Genomic DNA, 13,000 nt, shown 5'->3' on the forward strand with positions numbered 1-13,000 from the left:
AAAAAAAATTTACAAATTATTCTTTAAGACATAATTTTAAATAAAAATTGAAACTTAATGTACAATTTTTTATAAAATATTAAAACAAATACAATTAGTTTTTCAAAAAAAGCAAATTCAAATAAGTTTCCCCACATTATAAGTTTAAACAAAATCTCTATAAAAATTATAATTCCATAATTCTAATAAATCCAATATAAAAGTAAATTCTAAATAACTTAAGGGAGCCTACATTACTCCACTGCTGCGTAAGAATTTTTCGTTTTGTAAGTGAGAACTTTCAGCACTAAGTAGTCAAAAGGACTGGCAGCAAGATTCATCTAACACTAAGGCAAAATGACAAAAGTAACAAGGACGAGTGAACCAGAAAGCATAAGTTAAAAGGGTAAGTCAAAATACGATAAACTATTATAATGCTGCAATAGGAACAAGCACACGAGGTACTAGAAGACTCGGTATTTATGATGTTAACTGCCTCAGATTGTACTTGGAAAACTCCTTGTATTTCTCAATAACCCCGATCAAGCACACAGTCTGCCAAGTGAAAGAGGATGATGCATTATTTCTATGCCAAACAGAAAAAAAAAATACTATGACAGAGAACTACAGCCCTACGGAACAAAATTCAGCATTAAAACAAGAAATGCATTTGTAAATTTGAGGAGTATTATGTCCAAACTATCCAAGTGCTATTAGGTGACACAAAACAAAGCAAAATCAGAAAAACTGCAGCGACAGACGCCAGAACTTGGTGGTTTAGAGAGCTTGTGAAGAAATTTTTATCACATTAGCTTTATTTTCCAAATAGACAAATTTAGACAGTTTTTCAAGACAAATTTTCATTAAATAATGGTTTGACAGCAACGTTAACCGGAAATTTTGATGGGGCAATTCAGCAACTTAATAAAGTATCAGTCAATTTGAAAAACAAGAATGTAGGACAATAATGTAGCACGCCATGACAAGTACTTCGCAAGATTGCTAAGGCTAAGGGAGAGAAAAATGAGGTGACGATTACACAAGATAAACGACGACATACAATTTCACTTGAACTCCAGACTGACCATGGCTTTCTTACCTTAGCAATTTCAACTACTATAGTTTTATCAGGATTTTTTAGATCAACTTTATGGGGTCCAGGAACTGACTTTGCCACAGCATCAATGATTTCCATCCTGTCAACACCCGTATTCGCCCGAGCCTCATACAGTACAGCAAACTACATACAAAAAAGCATGTCAAGTCCTGACAGTACAGCAGATAAAAGGACCCAGTCATAGAAAGAATTGCGCATAAACTTAGTTAGCATTTGTATCTTGTAGACAACATATAGTATAGTACACAAATGAGTATATCTACACTAATGAAATTAGTTTTCCAGAGTGCTTGAAAGCAGACTCCTCTTATGCAGACCACTGTTGTAAACATAATGCCCGTGCCAAATTTCATCTTGGATAAATTCTATACAAAGACATAAGAATTGGTTTGTGTAGAGTTTCAATAATTTTGAAGGCAGTAAAGCTAGCTTTGCTAGCTTGCAAAAATAAACATAACTGAGTGTAGAAGTAGGAGCATTAGATAAAAGAGGAATTGTAAAATGGACAACATACCACGTACCTACTCAGCTATACTAATTTCAAAATATCTACAATAGCATCATTTGTGTAGTTTGGAATGCAAGTTCAAAAGAAAATGTAATACAAGCACAGTACCTTGTGTGGATTTTGAGTTTCCACGGGGAAGTACTGTTCCACAAGAGGCTTCATTGCTTTTGAAATTTCCTCCTTTGAAGCGTAACATGAGACTTCAATTGGCAAAATTCTCAAAATAAACCTAAAAGTAGTCAACACTGCATCGGTGTTTTTCTGTGCTTATGTTATATATACACACATAGACATACATAAAGAGAGACTACAAACATACCTAGACATATGTTTCCTTGTTGATGCTGCTGATGTCACTATCCGATGAACTATATCCTTGGGGCTTCTATCTCCGTCTTTCTTCCTCATTTGAACAAATACCACACCATTACAACCAGAATCAAGCTTGACAAATCGTCTCTGTTGAAAAAAAAAAATCACCTTAGCAAAACACAAATTCACTATTGAAACTTGTAACAAATCCCAGGGTCAAATGTATGCCACAGTACCCTCAAATCATATATCCAACACACAATGAACTGAAGAATTGAGCACAGTACCTTTCTACAGTTTTAATTTACTCTTCTCTTCACGAAAAAATTAAACTCTACCGAGGAAAAATGAAAAATATAAAAGCTGATCCTGATACTACTAGACAAAAAGTCATAAGCAGTGATTATTTTAGATATCCAGATAATACTACTCTTGAAGTCAGTTTTAGCCCCAAAGCATCTTTTCTGTTTACATTTTTAATTACAAAAAATGTCATTTTTTTTTATTTTCAAAAGTTTACACAAAAGTAACAAAAACAATAAAAGTTGTTTTCTTTGGAACAGTAACTGGTACTTAAATAAGGTGGTTTTTTCTTCATTAAAAGTAAAATAAGAAATGAAAGTAGAAGATATTTTCTAAAAGTAAGCATGCCCCAGATACAGACCTCAGCATTAGTTGCACGAGTACGTGCATGTGCTCATAAGCCACAAAAATATGATTGGCTGAACCCAGTAAATATTAGAAACAAAAGATCTGTGAGCCAAGTTTTTCAGTGACAGAATAAAATATTATACAGAGCATTAGTCTTATGAAGTCACCTTATTCTTGTCTCCCAATTCTTTCAATTCTTCGTCAATTAACTTATCAATAGACTTCTCTTCCACGTTTGTTTTGCTGCATTCTTTCACAGCCGGTGGTTCATCAGCTATCACTTCTGTAGTCTTAATATTATCAATGTCTCCTTTACCCTCACCATGTTTATCTAATGCCTGAATGTGTGGTTCATCAACTTTACAAGGATCTGATTCTCCGCCAGCTCCACCATCAAGACCAACATTGTCATCATTAAAAGTATCCAATTTGGGCTTTTTGTCCGCCTTTGCCTCATCCCCCTCCTGCCGCTCCTCCTCAGCATTATCATCATCAACATCATCACTGGAAGAGTCAGAATCTGCAAACGTGATTTTTTTATTTAAGGGTTTGCTAGGTAATTCCTTTACACTTGAATGTTCCCCACCAACTAGCTCTTCATAAAACTGCATGACAAACAACCGAAAGCATGATATAGTTTCACAAAGAAAAAGAAACCAAAAATAGTGTTCACTTCAATACAAAATAAAATTCAAGCCTAAACCATCCCCTTTAGTAAGGTCACGTGTTTGAATGTTGTGCTCGGAATAAACAATCAATCAGAGAGCACCTAAAACAACTCAGGTTAATCAGCCAGGGCCAAAGTGATGAGAACAACCATACAGTGTCTAGGTTCTACAAATGATAAAATAAACTAACAACAGAAATAAAACCCTCGTCTAATGGAAATTTGCATTTGAACAAATAGAAAAACCAAATTCTTATGTTCAAAAAACACTACCCATAAATATCGTGTTTAAATTCTTAAAGATATTTAGACAGTTTCAATTGCAAAATTGGAACGCTGATGACGAAAAAGGAAAAGGAAAGATGAAAATATAAATGTATATCATACGGAATCAAGAATATTGAGAGCTTCTCGAGAGGCTTGGTGTTCCCTTCCGCCGTCGCAAGTGATGAAAAAGCCTTGCACGCCAGGCCGCAGAGGATACGAACCCTTCTTCACTGCTTTCTGGAAAAAATCACGAAAACAAAACTCAGCCACAAAATAAAACAAACTTCAAAATGCAAAAACTACATAAGAGAAGAGACGATAACACATACGTTATGAGGAAGATAGCGTCTTCTTTTTCTGCCATTGTCGGCGGCGGCGGCTGCATCGGATTTACCTTTGGGCGCCATTGCACACCAAAATACAACTTCCTAAAGCTGAGTAGCGGTTTTGCGTCACTTTAATTTACGATAACTGTTATTTTTTCCTTTTTATTTTTGGTTCAGAAGGATATTAAAAATATATTTGATATATTTATCTATATTAAAAGTTTTAAAAGTAATTTTTGTTTTGAACATACAGACTTCCAAAAATAATAATAGATTCGCTACTGTGATTATTCTAGAAATATTGAGAAATAGTACTGATAAATAAATGTGTATATTTCAATTATTAATATATTTTTCACATGATACATATTTTTTACTTAATATTATTTTTTATTATTCCATTATATTATCATTATCACTATTGAAGATGATCCATTCCTATCAAGTTCGAACTAACATCATTTTGAACAAGAGATCTTGTAAAATCCCAGAATACAGTAATTACTATATTACAAAATTAATTACAATTAACAGTAAAACCAAGCAGTCTTTATATACTGAAAAGAAGTTCCAGAACCGAACGGCTTCAGTACAAAAGAAACGCGTATAAAACGCATACAAAGGAAGCCTAGAACGAACGTTCTTAGTTATAAAAATAACGTACACGTCAAAACAGAATCAGGAATAATTAGGACGAACGGCTTTACAAAATATTTAACCGAACGTCCAAACTAATCTAACATTCACATTTCTAATCTAACGAGCGCTCTAAGGCTCGGCCTTTACTTCCACTTCAACCAGATTTGCATCTTCCAAATTTTCTTCTTCCAGCATTTCTTCAAGAGATGCATCACCATCTGCTCACATCCACACGGATGATCATTGCAAGACAAGACGAACGTACATGGACAATTGACAACACGAGGAAAAACGAAAGGGTAAGCTTATAATATTTAATTCATACATTCAACATATACAATGAACATATCATTCCACACAAGCACATAGTTTAACATATAACATCACGTAACATCTATAAATATATATATATATATATATATATATATATATATATATAAGACGACCGTCCGGACTGTATGAACCGTGTAGCTACAGGCGTCCTTGCACCCGAGTGGTGTAGTAGCCGGGATATACCTAATCAGCTGCCACTCGAGGTTAGCTCTATCCAAAGTACCCCTAAGGACTAGAACCTCCCGCCATTCCCACACATGACTACCCCCTTCTACGTGAAGATGAGTATCACGGAATATCAGGATGGACCAAGCCAGCATTAGCAATGACCACAGTCATACTTTACCAATTTAGTATTTAACATATATGAGACGTTCCTCCCTGGAACGCTCGTCCAAAATCCATCATCATAAATTCGCTCCATATGGCGTTCACACTTTAATTTATCATATTTCATCATCTTTTACATCTTTAGATTTAGGAGTCAAAAAGGACGAACGCTCAGTCCACTGGAGACTTAGGACGAACGTCCAAATGAAGTTATTGGATACTCAGGAAATATATATAACGAACAAAATTTCTATTTGGCCAGTTAAATGAACTGACTCGACTTGAAGTGTACTGGTATTTATAAAGTATTTGTGATAAAAACTTGGACCAAATTTAGTACACAATGGAGGGTCAAGAACACTTAGAATTATCTTTGAAGAGATTTACATAGGAAAACCAATGCCAGGAATTGAACGAACGTAAAGAAAACGAATATTTAATACTCTGAACGAACGCTATTTTATCAGACATTTATCCAATCATTACGAGCGCTTGGTATGAGACCGAGCAATAATTAGGAAGAACGCTAAGTATAAAACTGAGAGCTTATTAGGACGAACGCTAGGTATAAGACCTAGCGAGATTTATAACGGACGCTCGTTATAAGATCGAACACTATTTAAGACGAACGCTTCGGTATGAGACTGAGCGCTATATAGAACGAACGCTTCGGTATGAGACTGAGCGCTATATAGAACGAACGCTTCGGTATGAGACCGAGCGCTATATAGAACGATCGTTCGGTATAAGACCGAACGTTACGTATTTTAAAGTTTAAAACATTTATACACAGCTGAGCTGAACCGAACGCTCAGACATTCAATTTGAGGACGCTCGTTCTCGAGCGAAGTTCCTTCCAAATGAAAGAATTCCATTCTAAGTTATTTCCAGAAAAACCGAACGGTATAAGACCGTACAGTGACGAGCGTCATTTATTATAGGGAATAATTTAAGTTTCAGATTTTCTCAACCTTAACAGGATTCCAGATTTTTCCAACTATCTTAACTCAATATTTCTCATGCAATTCATACTTTATAATTTCAAATCAACATAAATTTCCAGACTTTGTACAATTCACATTAATCATTCATTTTCATACGTATCAAATATACTCATGCATCACAGCCAACATATACTCTATTCATCCAGATCAACAACGTTTATTCACGCATGCTAAATCAATCAAAATTCTCATACATACAGTTCATTTCATACGTTCATAATTCATACCAGTATAAATTAAATTTATAAACTTCCCTTACCTGGATAGCAGTGTACGCCCTAAAAGTATGACTTTCACACGTTCAACTACAGCTCTTCTATACTCAACAGCCACTTAAGTTTCTTCCACTAAATCTATCCAAAGAAATGTAGAAAAACATCAACTCCTACCCTTGCATGCGACAGAATCTGGGTTCGCAGGAGTATCCAGAAACGACACCTAAGTTGGGAGACTTACCGTTTTCAGAACTGAGATTGGTTCGGTCCAAAATGAAGCTCACAGCTGAACGAACGATCCTACGGTGCTGCAAGTTTGATCGGAGAAGAAACGTGATGATTACAGTAGAGAGAAGTTTAGGGTTTCTAGAGAGAAGTTGGAGAAGATGAAAGGTTTGGGTTCTGAGGAAGAAGATGAGAGGTGCAGGTGAGTGGAAGGGTTCTTCGAAAATCATTTTTGTTCCTTCCAATCTTAGACGAACGAGCGTCTCGCGTGATGACACCTGCACTCCCACTTCTGATTTCAGAAGTTTCCAACACGACACATGACACCCGTGCATGCAGCGTTTTGTGCGTTTTAATTACCAGGCGTAGTGATGTGGCGTGCGTAATTAATGGTGATGTGACAGGTAATTTGTAAAATAAACTTCTAGGGTCTCACAAATCTCATTATTAAATATATTTCATTTTATATTATTGAGTAAGAACATTTGACTGTGAAATTTTATCTTGCTTTCATAATAATTACAAAAAACATTTCACACATGCAAGTTATTAAAAAAAAATATAAGGTCTTCTCATACAACTCAAAGAATTAGGGTAACAAAATGTTATTATACAATAAACGAGTTTTCTTTTCTAGATAATTAATTTAATTTAAAAAATAGTTGAATTTAAATAAAATAATTATTTTAATTTATAAACTAATAAATATAAGTTAATAATCAAAATAAAATTGATAATATAATTGTTTTAGTTTAAAAAGACGGCTACTTAGAAAATAAATGGAAAGAAAAAAGTCAAATTTAAATTAACACATAAAGTGTAAAAAAGTAAGATATTTATTCAAATTCTAATTAAAAGAAAAAGTTATTTAAGGAGTAAAATTGAACATTGTGTAAAACAGAAAATATGTCTACTATTTTTCCTCACTTTTTATTTTTATTACACTAAAATTTTTATTGAACTATAAAATCATTTTTAATTATTAAAACAAAAAATATTAATAAACTATAAATGATTCTTATAAAAAATTATCAAAATGAATAATTTATATTTCACTATTTTTTAAAATTATTTGACTGTTTTTTAACATAATCCCTTTTTAAAATTAAAATTACTAAATATAAAAAAAATAGTACTTACAAAATAAATAAATAAACTATTTATCATGTCTATATTTACTTTTATAATTGTACTAAATGACATTAATAACTCTCTTTTCATAGTAGATTTTTACCACTTTTTAAATAGGTCACTCGCAATTAATATCCCTTAAATTTAATAAAATGACATTTTCTTTCATTGTTTTTCTTTTAAAATATTATAATAATTATTTCTTAAATGAAAAACATAAAACTAAAATCTTAAAATATAAAAATTGAATGATTTAATTATTACATACTCATATAACATATTATAAATAAACTAAAGCTTAAAATAATTTAAATTTGTGTATTAGTTGCAAACTATTATTTCATACATGAAAAAGAATCCCCAAATACAAATGAAGGGAAGAAGAAATTCAGAAAGATTGTAACCTAAATTATTTATTTAAATAAACTTGAAACAAGTGGACGTACGAATAACCATTTTAATATTATAAAATTATCACAACAACGTTAATTGTTGGGCTTGTCATCGACAAGATCATTGTAGGCTAGTCAATAGGTAGATAACTGAAAAAGCATTCAGATTTAATTACTTTTTAACAAGAAAACAAGACATAATAAGCAAACTTCAATCTCAACATATCACTCCTTCCTAGTCAGCCGTTAAAAAAATAATAATCATATAAATGAAGATAACTTGGTCAAAGAATAGACGAAACCTTCCTTTATACAGAGATATTTAAAATATGGAGAACAAATTCTGATTTACATGGCTATACGTGTGTGTGTGCCTATATATATATATATATATATATATATATATATATATATATATATATATATATATATATATATATATGTACATATATATAAATATGCAGATATATACATACATACATATATATATATATATATTAAACAAATTATATATATATAAATATATTTATGGCGGTGTAAGTAACCCCCTTTATCCACAGTTTAGGATGAATAGGAGGCAGCAAGCAGTGTGGCACCAATGCCAGATCCATCTTCGGTGACCTTTAGAATAACGTGCTTGGCAATATCTTCCCCCAATATTTCATTTAGAGCATCACGCAAGTACTCCCTAAACAATGTATATTTAGAATACAATCCCCCTTCAATTGCCACCACTGTTCTTTTCATTTTCATATCACTTCTACTCCGTCCACCTGTGATGCCACCACTCCCGTCCCTACCAATCTTTTTCAAGATACCAACAATACCAGCAGCTGCCAATCGAGCAGCTCTACGAGTCACCACATCACACACCTTCACCACTATTTTTCTTGCCTTCAAAGGAACATCAGGGATCTGAGAAATACAACAACAAAATTAGTATTAAACTACAGCAGGCAAGGCCAAAACATAAGGTGTGCGCCGCTTCTTTACCTCAAATATATCATTAAGGATTCTTGCTACTTCTCTCAAGTCAGGCGTGTTATCCTCATGCATGGCAGCCATCAAAGGAGTCCTGAATTTCCATCAGGTAACAGTTTTAGTTCAAGATATATGAAGGAGAATGGGTGAGGCTTGCCAATATGCACACCATTTTAGAAATGGCCCGAAAAGATTGCATCAGGGGATCAAGTCAGGATCAAATAAATCATTCTAAGTTCACTTGATAAATATACAGCAAATTCACTTTCCAGAATAAATGATCAACCATCTCTAAGACATTGAAATCGATCAATGGCAATCAAAATAAAAAATGGAATTGAACCATTACAATATAAACCAGACTTTAAAACAAATTAATGGATAATACATTCAACAGACAGAGAGAACTCAGTACTCACCTCAGTATGAAAGGCATTGAAAGCTTTGGAGAAATAGGTCCAAACATATCGGACTCTAATGTCATCCTGAGAATGACTCTCCTCACTAAATCACCAAGATACATTCCAGATATCATTTTCTCAAAACCCTGTATCCAAATATCCAACATTTTAGTCATATGACAAATCAAACAACAGAAGTCATCTGATGCAGAACCTCACCTGATCATTTGGATTAGGACTAGCAGCATCCAAATCAATGTCATACGATGTTCTTGGCAAGTGAGATGACCAAAAGTTCCCCCATTCCATGTTAACAACCTAAAAACCAGAAGAGTTAAACTTGCTGAAATTTCAAGAGAAACAAAAGACAGAAGTGAAAACAAGACAAAGCAATACCATGCGCCCAGATGACATAAGAAGACCTTGGCACTTGATAATAGCATCAACTCGTTCCAAATAACAGGCATTTGTACCGGTACCAATTATAATTGCAGCAACTGTATCTGGATCGTGATAATGCCCGACTGCTAATGTTCCAACAGTGTCATTAACCTGTTGAACATGAACATGAAATCATGTTTCCCATAATAATAATAATCATAAATAAAACATTACTTATTTATAATGCACAACACCAACGCAGCACAGTTCTCCACATAATTACAGTGCATTAAGAAAACAATTTCACAGCGATAAAAAATGCAACACAGTTTCTTAATGAAAACAAATGTCAGTCAAACTACCACCATTTATCCTTCATTCCAAAATACGAAGAATTAACTGCAAAAATGACTTTGGAAAAGTAGCAATTCATTAAACAGACATCATACCAAGTTATGTAATTATCAGACATTGTTCTTGGCAACATTCTAAGTTGGAGGATAAAAATATAACTGGGGGTTAAAAGAAAGTACTTCCTTACCAAGGCAGCTACCCGAACATCTAGGCCATTCCTTATAAAGGCTTCTTGCAAACATGCTGCAACATCTCTTCCTACCTGACAACACACAGTTCTTATTAATATAACACGGTCATGATATTTACACACTGCTATTATTAGAATTCTGCAATTGAGAAGGCTCTTTACATCCATTTTGTAACTCTTAAAGGGGGAAGCACAAAAAGCCATTTAAAAAAATAAAAAACTAATTTGGTCTATAAAGTTAAAAGGCTGCAATGAGATCTATATAAAAGATAACCGAACAAGAAATATATTAACGACACAACTAACTAAATGCACTGGGCTTATAGATAACTTTTTATATAAAGTATAAAACTAAACAAATTATTACCCTGTTCAAAATCATGATTTTTCTCTCAAACATACAAAAGGTACCATTAAAGTTAGTGATCAGCTCTATGAGGAATCATGATACAAGAATTTTCCATATAGTACAATATTCCCTAGGAGTATAAGTTTTTCCAATTCCCCAAAAAACCTCTTTAAAGTCACTTGACTAACCATGTCTACAATGGAAAACCCTTTCGTCCATTTGATTAAAATGCCAGAGGAAACAGACATTTGCTTCACAGGAAAGGAGAATGTAAATCCAAGTTCTCTTCTGCCCTGTGAAATAGTGGAACCATCTCCTTCTTTGGCAATGAAATCCTTCAATGAAGATGCAATAAAATCAAAGAGGTCCTGCAGGCAGCAAAATCAGTCAACCTCTACTGTGTTAAAAGACCAAGCAAACACCACATAAGTCCAAAATTTTAGTGTTTTGGTCAAGTCACCTCGCTTGTGCTGGTCATGACATTTTGGGGAATGGGTTGTCGTTCTACTTCATGTTCCAAGTCTGAAGTTGGTTGACCACTTAATTGAACCCGCAAAACCCTAAAATTTGTACCCCCGAGATGAAGTGCATAATATGTTCCTTTCTCAGTCCTGATAATAGAAGTAGAAAAATATATAAATATATAAATACATCACATTCATATTGAACTGAACGTATCAATGCGAAGACAAAATTATAGAATTAAATTAATTTAACAAATACCACTCTTCATTCCAAAAAAAAAAAAAGTATGCTCAGGCATCGTGTGCGATCGTGTGGAACGCCCAAAACAGATATAGATACGATGACAGTCCTACATTTAGATTCTGTAACTCAATCTTCAGTGTTGACACAAATCATGTGCATAACATGGAATTCTCAAAACGTACGCTACAAACGGGCAATGCATTGGATGTTGCAAAAGTTAAAGTTCAGCAGAAACCCCAGTTCAAAGAGGACTTTAATTAAAATACGATGACAGTACTGTTAACCAGTCATGAATCACGGATTGTCATATCATTGATTTCTACTAAAAATATTCTAAAAAGCATTCGAAATGTTATTTAAAAAACTTAAAAGTTCCATCATATCAAATCAAGAACATAAAAAGAACGCCAAGAACATAAAAAGAACGCCATCGGCATATTTGAAAACAATATATAATGCAACAGATATAAGTGCACATGGATAGAACATATGCACAAATCCTAAAAGTGAAAGCAGAAATAAACAGTATCTTGATGTAATTAGACGACAACTACAAACACGGAATGACGTAAAAGACAAAAAATAAGAAAATGCTGAAAAAATAAAGAAATGACCAAGAAGGGGAAATGCACATTGTCTTCCCAAGAAAAGAAGACTCTTAATGGCACAGTTAAGGACAGGAAAGGGGCAATGCAATCGGAACCTAATGAAGGAAAAGAAGAAAGAGATTATTACCCATTTGGGAGATTATCGACGAATGTGAGAAGCATTTTGAGCTTGGAGCCACCTTCAGATGCCAACCCGGCGTGCATCTCCACGGCCATGGCATCCACCACTTGCCTCAACCTCCCAACCCTAGTGTCGCACCCTTCCTCAAGTTCCCTCACCACATTCGCCACTTTCTTCCACTTCCTCCGGCTTTTCACTCTCCGCCCCACCACCACCGCCGCAACCGCACACGTCGCCACAGCCACCGTCACCGCCACCCCCACGACCACTCTCCCCATCTCCCCTGATCAACCAAACTACATCCTACCCCACTCTCTCCCGATTGCTCACCACAACCACCAAACGCCGCCGTTTCAACATGCACGAAACCAAACTCTTACTAACCGCCGTCCGCGGATACGATTGCTCTCCGGCGAAGCCCTCCAAGTCTCCGGCGATTGGAGACGCGGTTGTTCTCCGGCGAAGGGTGCCGGAAAAGGCCCTTGATAGAAAGTGAGAGAGTGAAAGAGAGACGGCGGCTGGGTATGCAGTGGTTTGGAATTAGGATGTGCTGGAATGGAAGGAGAACCGATATGGAAACTTTTATAAGGTCGGCGTAAATACAGATTTGCCCTCCAACTCCTTCCTATATTTCGGATTTGTCACGGTATCTCTTCGCGATCTTTTTACCGTTTATGACAGATTTTGAGGTTAATGACAACTTTGACTTTGCTCTTCTTTTTCTCTTTTTTTCTTCTTTTTCTTTTTTTTCACCCTATCCAAATAAATACTCTTTATTTTCCATTTTATTCTTTTTGTCATTATGTATTAC

The 13,000-nt window shown here is 34.5% G+C and overlaps 2 protein-coding genes across 2 annotated transcripts; both read right to left on the reverse strand.

Moving 5' to 3' along the window:
• Positions 1-143: 143 nt before the first annotated feature.
• Positions 144-3,986, reverse strand: LOC124831942 (THUMP domain-containing protein). The gene is made up of 7 exons (XM_047306046.2): positions 3,831-3,986; positions 3,622-3,738; positions 2,735-3,172; positions 1,924-2,063; positions 1,713-1,833; positions 1,079-1,219; positions 144-534 (listed from the first exon to the last, which is right to left on the reverse strand). Exons 1-7 carry the CDS (start codon positions 3,906-3,908, stop codon positions 460-462), a joined length of 1,110 nt encoding a protein of 369 aa, XP_047162002.2. The 5' UTR covers positions 3,909-3,986; the 3' UTR covers positions 144-459.
• A 4,356-nt stretch (positions 3,987-8,342) lies between these two features.
• Positions 8,343-12,754, reverse strand: LOC124831944 (hexokinase-3-like). The gene is made up of 9 exons (XM_047306049.2): positions 12,196-12,754; positions 11,213-11,363; positions 10,941-11,120; positions 10,401-10,475; positions 9,875-10,030; positions 9,698-9,796; positions 9,497-9,624; positions 9,090-9,171; positions 8,343-9,011 (listed from the first exon to the last, which is right to left on the reverse strand). The coding sequence occupies exons 1-9, from the start codon at positions 12,465-12,467 to the stop codon at positions 8,658-8,660; spliced, it is 1,497 nt and encodes a 498-aa protein (XP_047162005.1). The 5' UTR covers positions 12,468-12,754; the 3' UTR covers positions 8,343-8,657.
• Positions 12,755-13,000: the final 246 nt, after the last annotated feature.

Source organism: Vigna umbellata, chromosome 10 (genome assembly GCF_029865625.1).
Source record: "Vigna umbellata cultivar VRB3 chromosome 10, Vumbellata_1.0, whole genome shotgun sequence".
Classification (NCBI taxonomy): Eukaryota; Viridiplantae; Streptophyta; class Magnoliopsida; order Fabales; family Fabaceae; genus Vigna; species Vigna umbellata.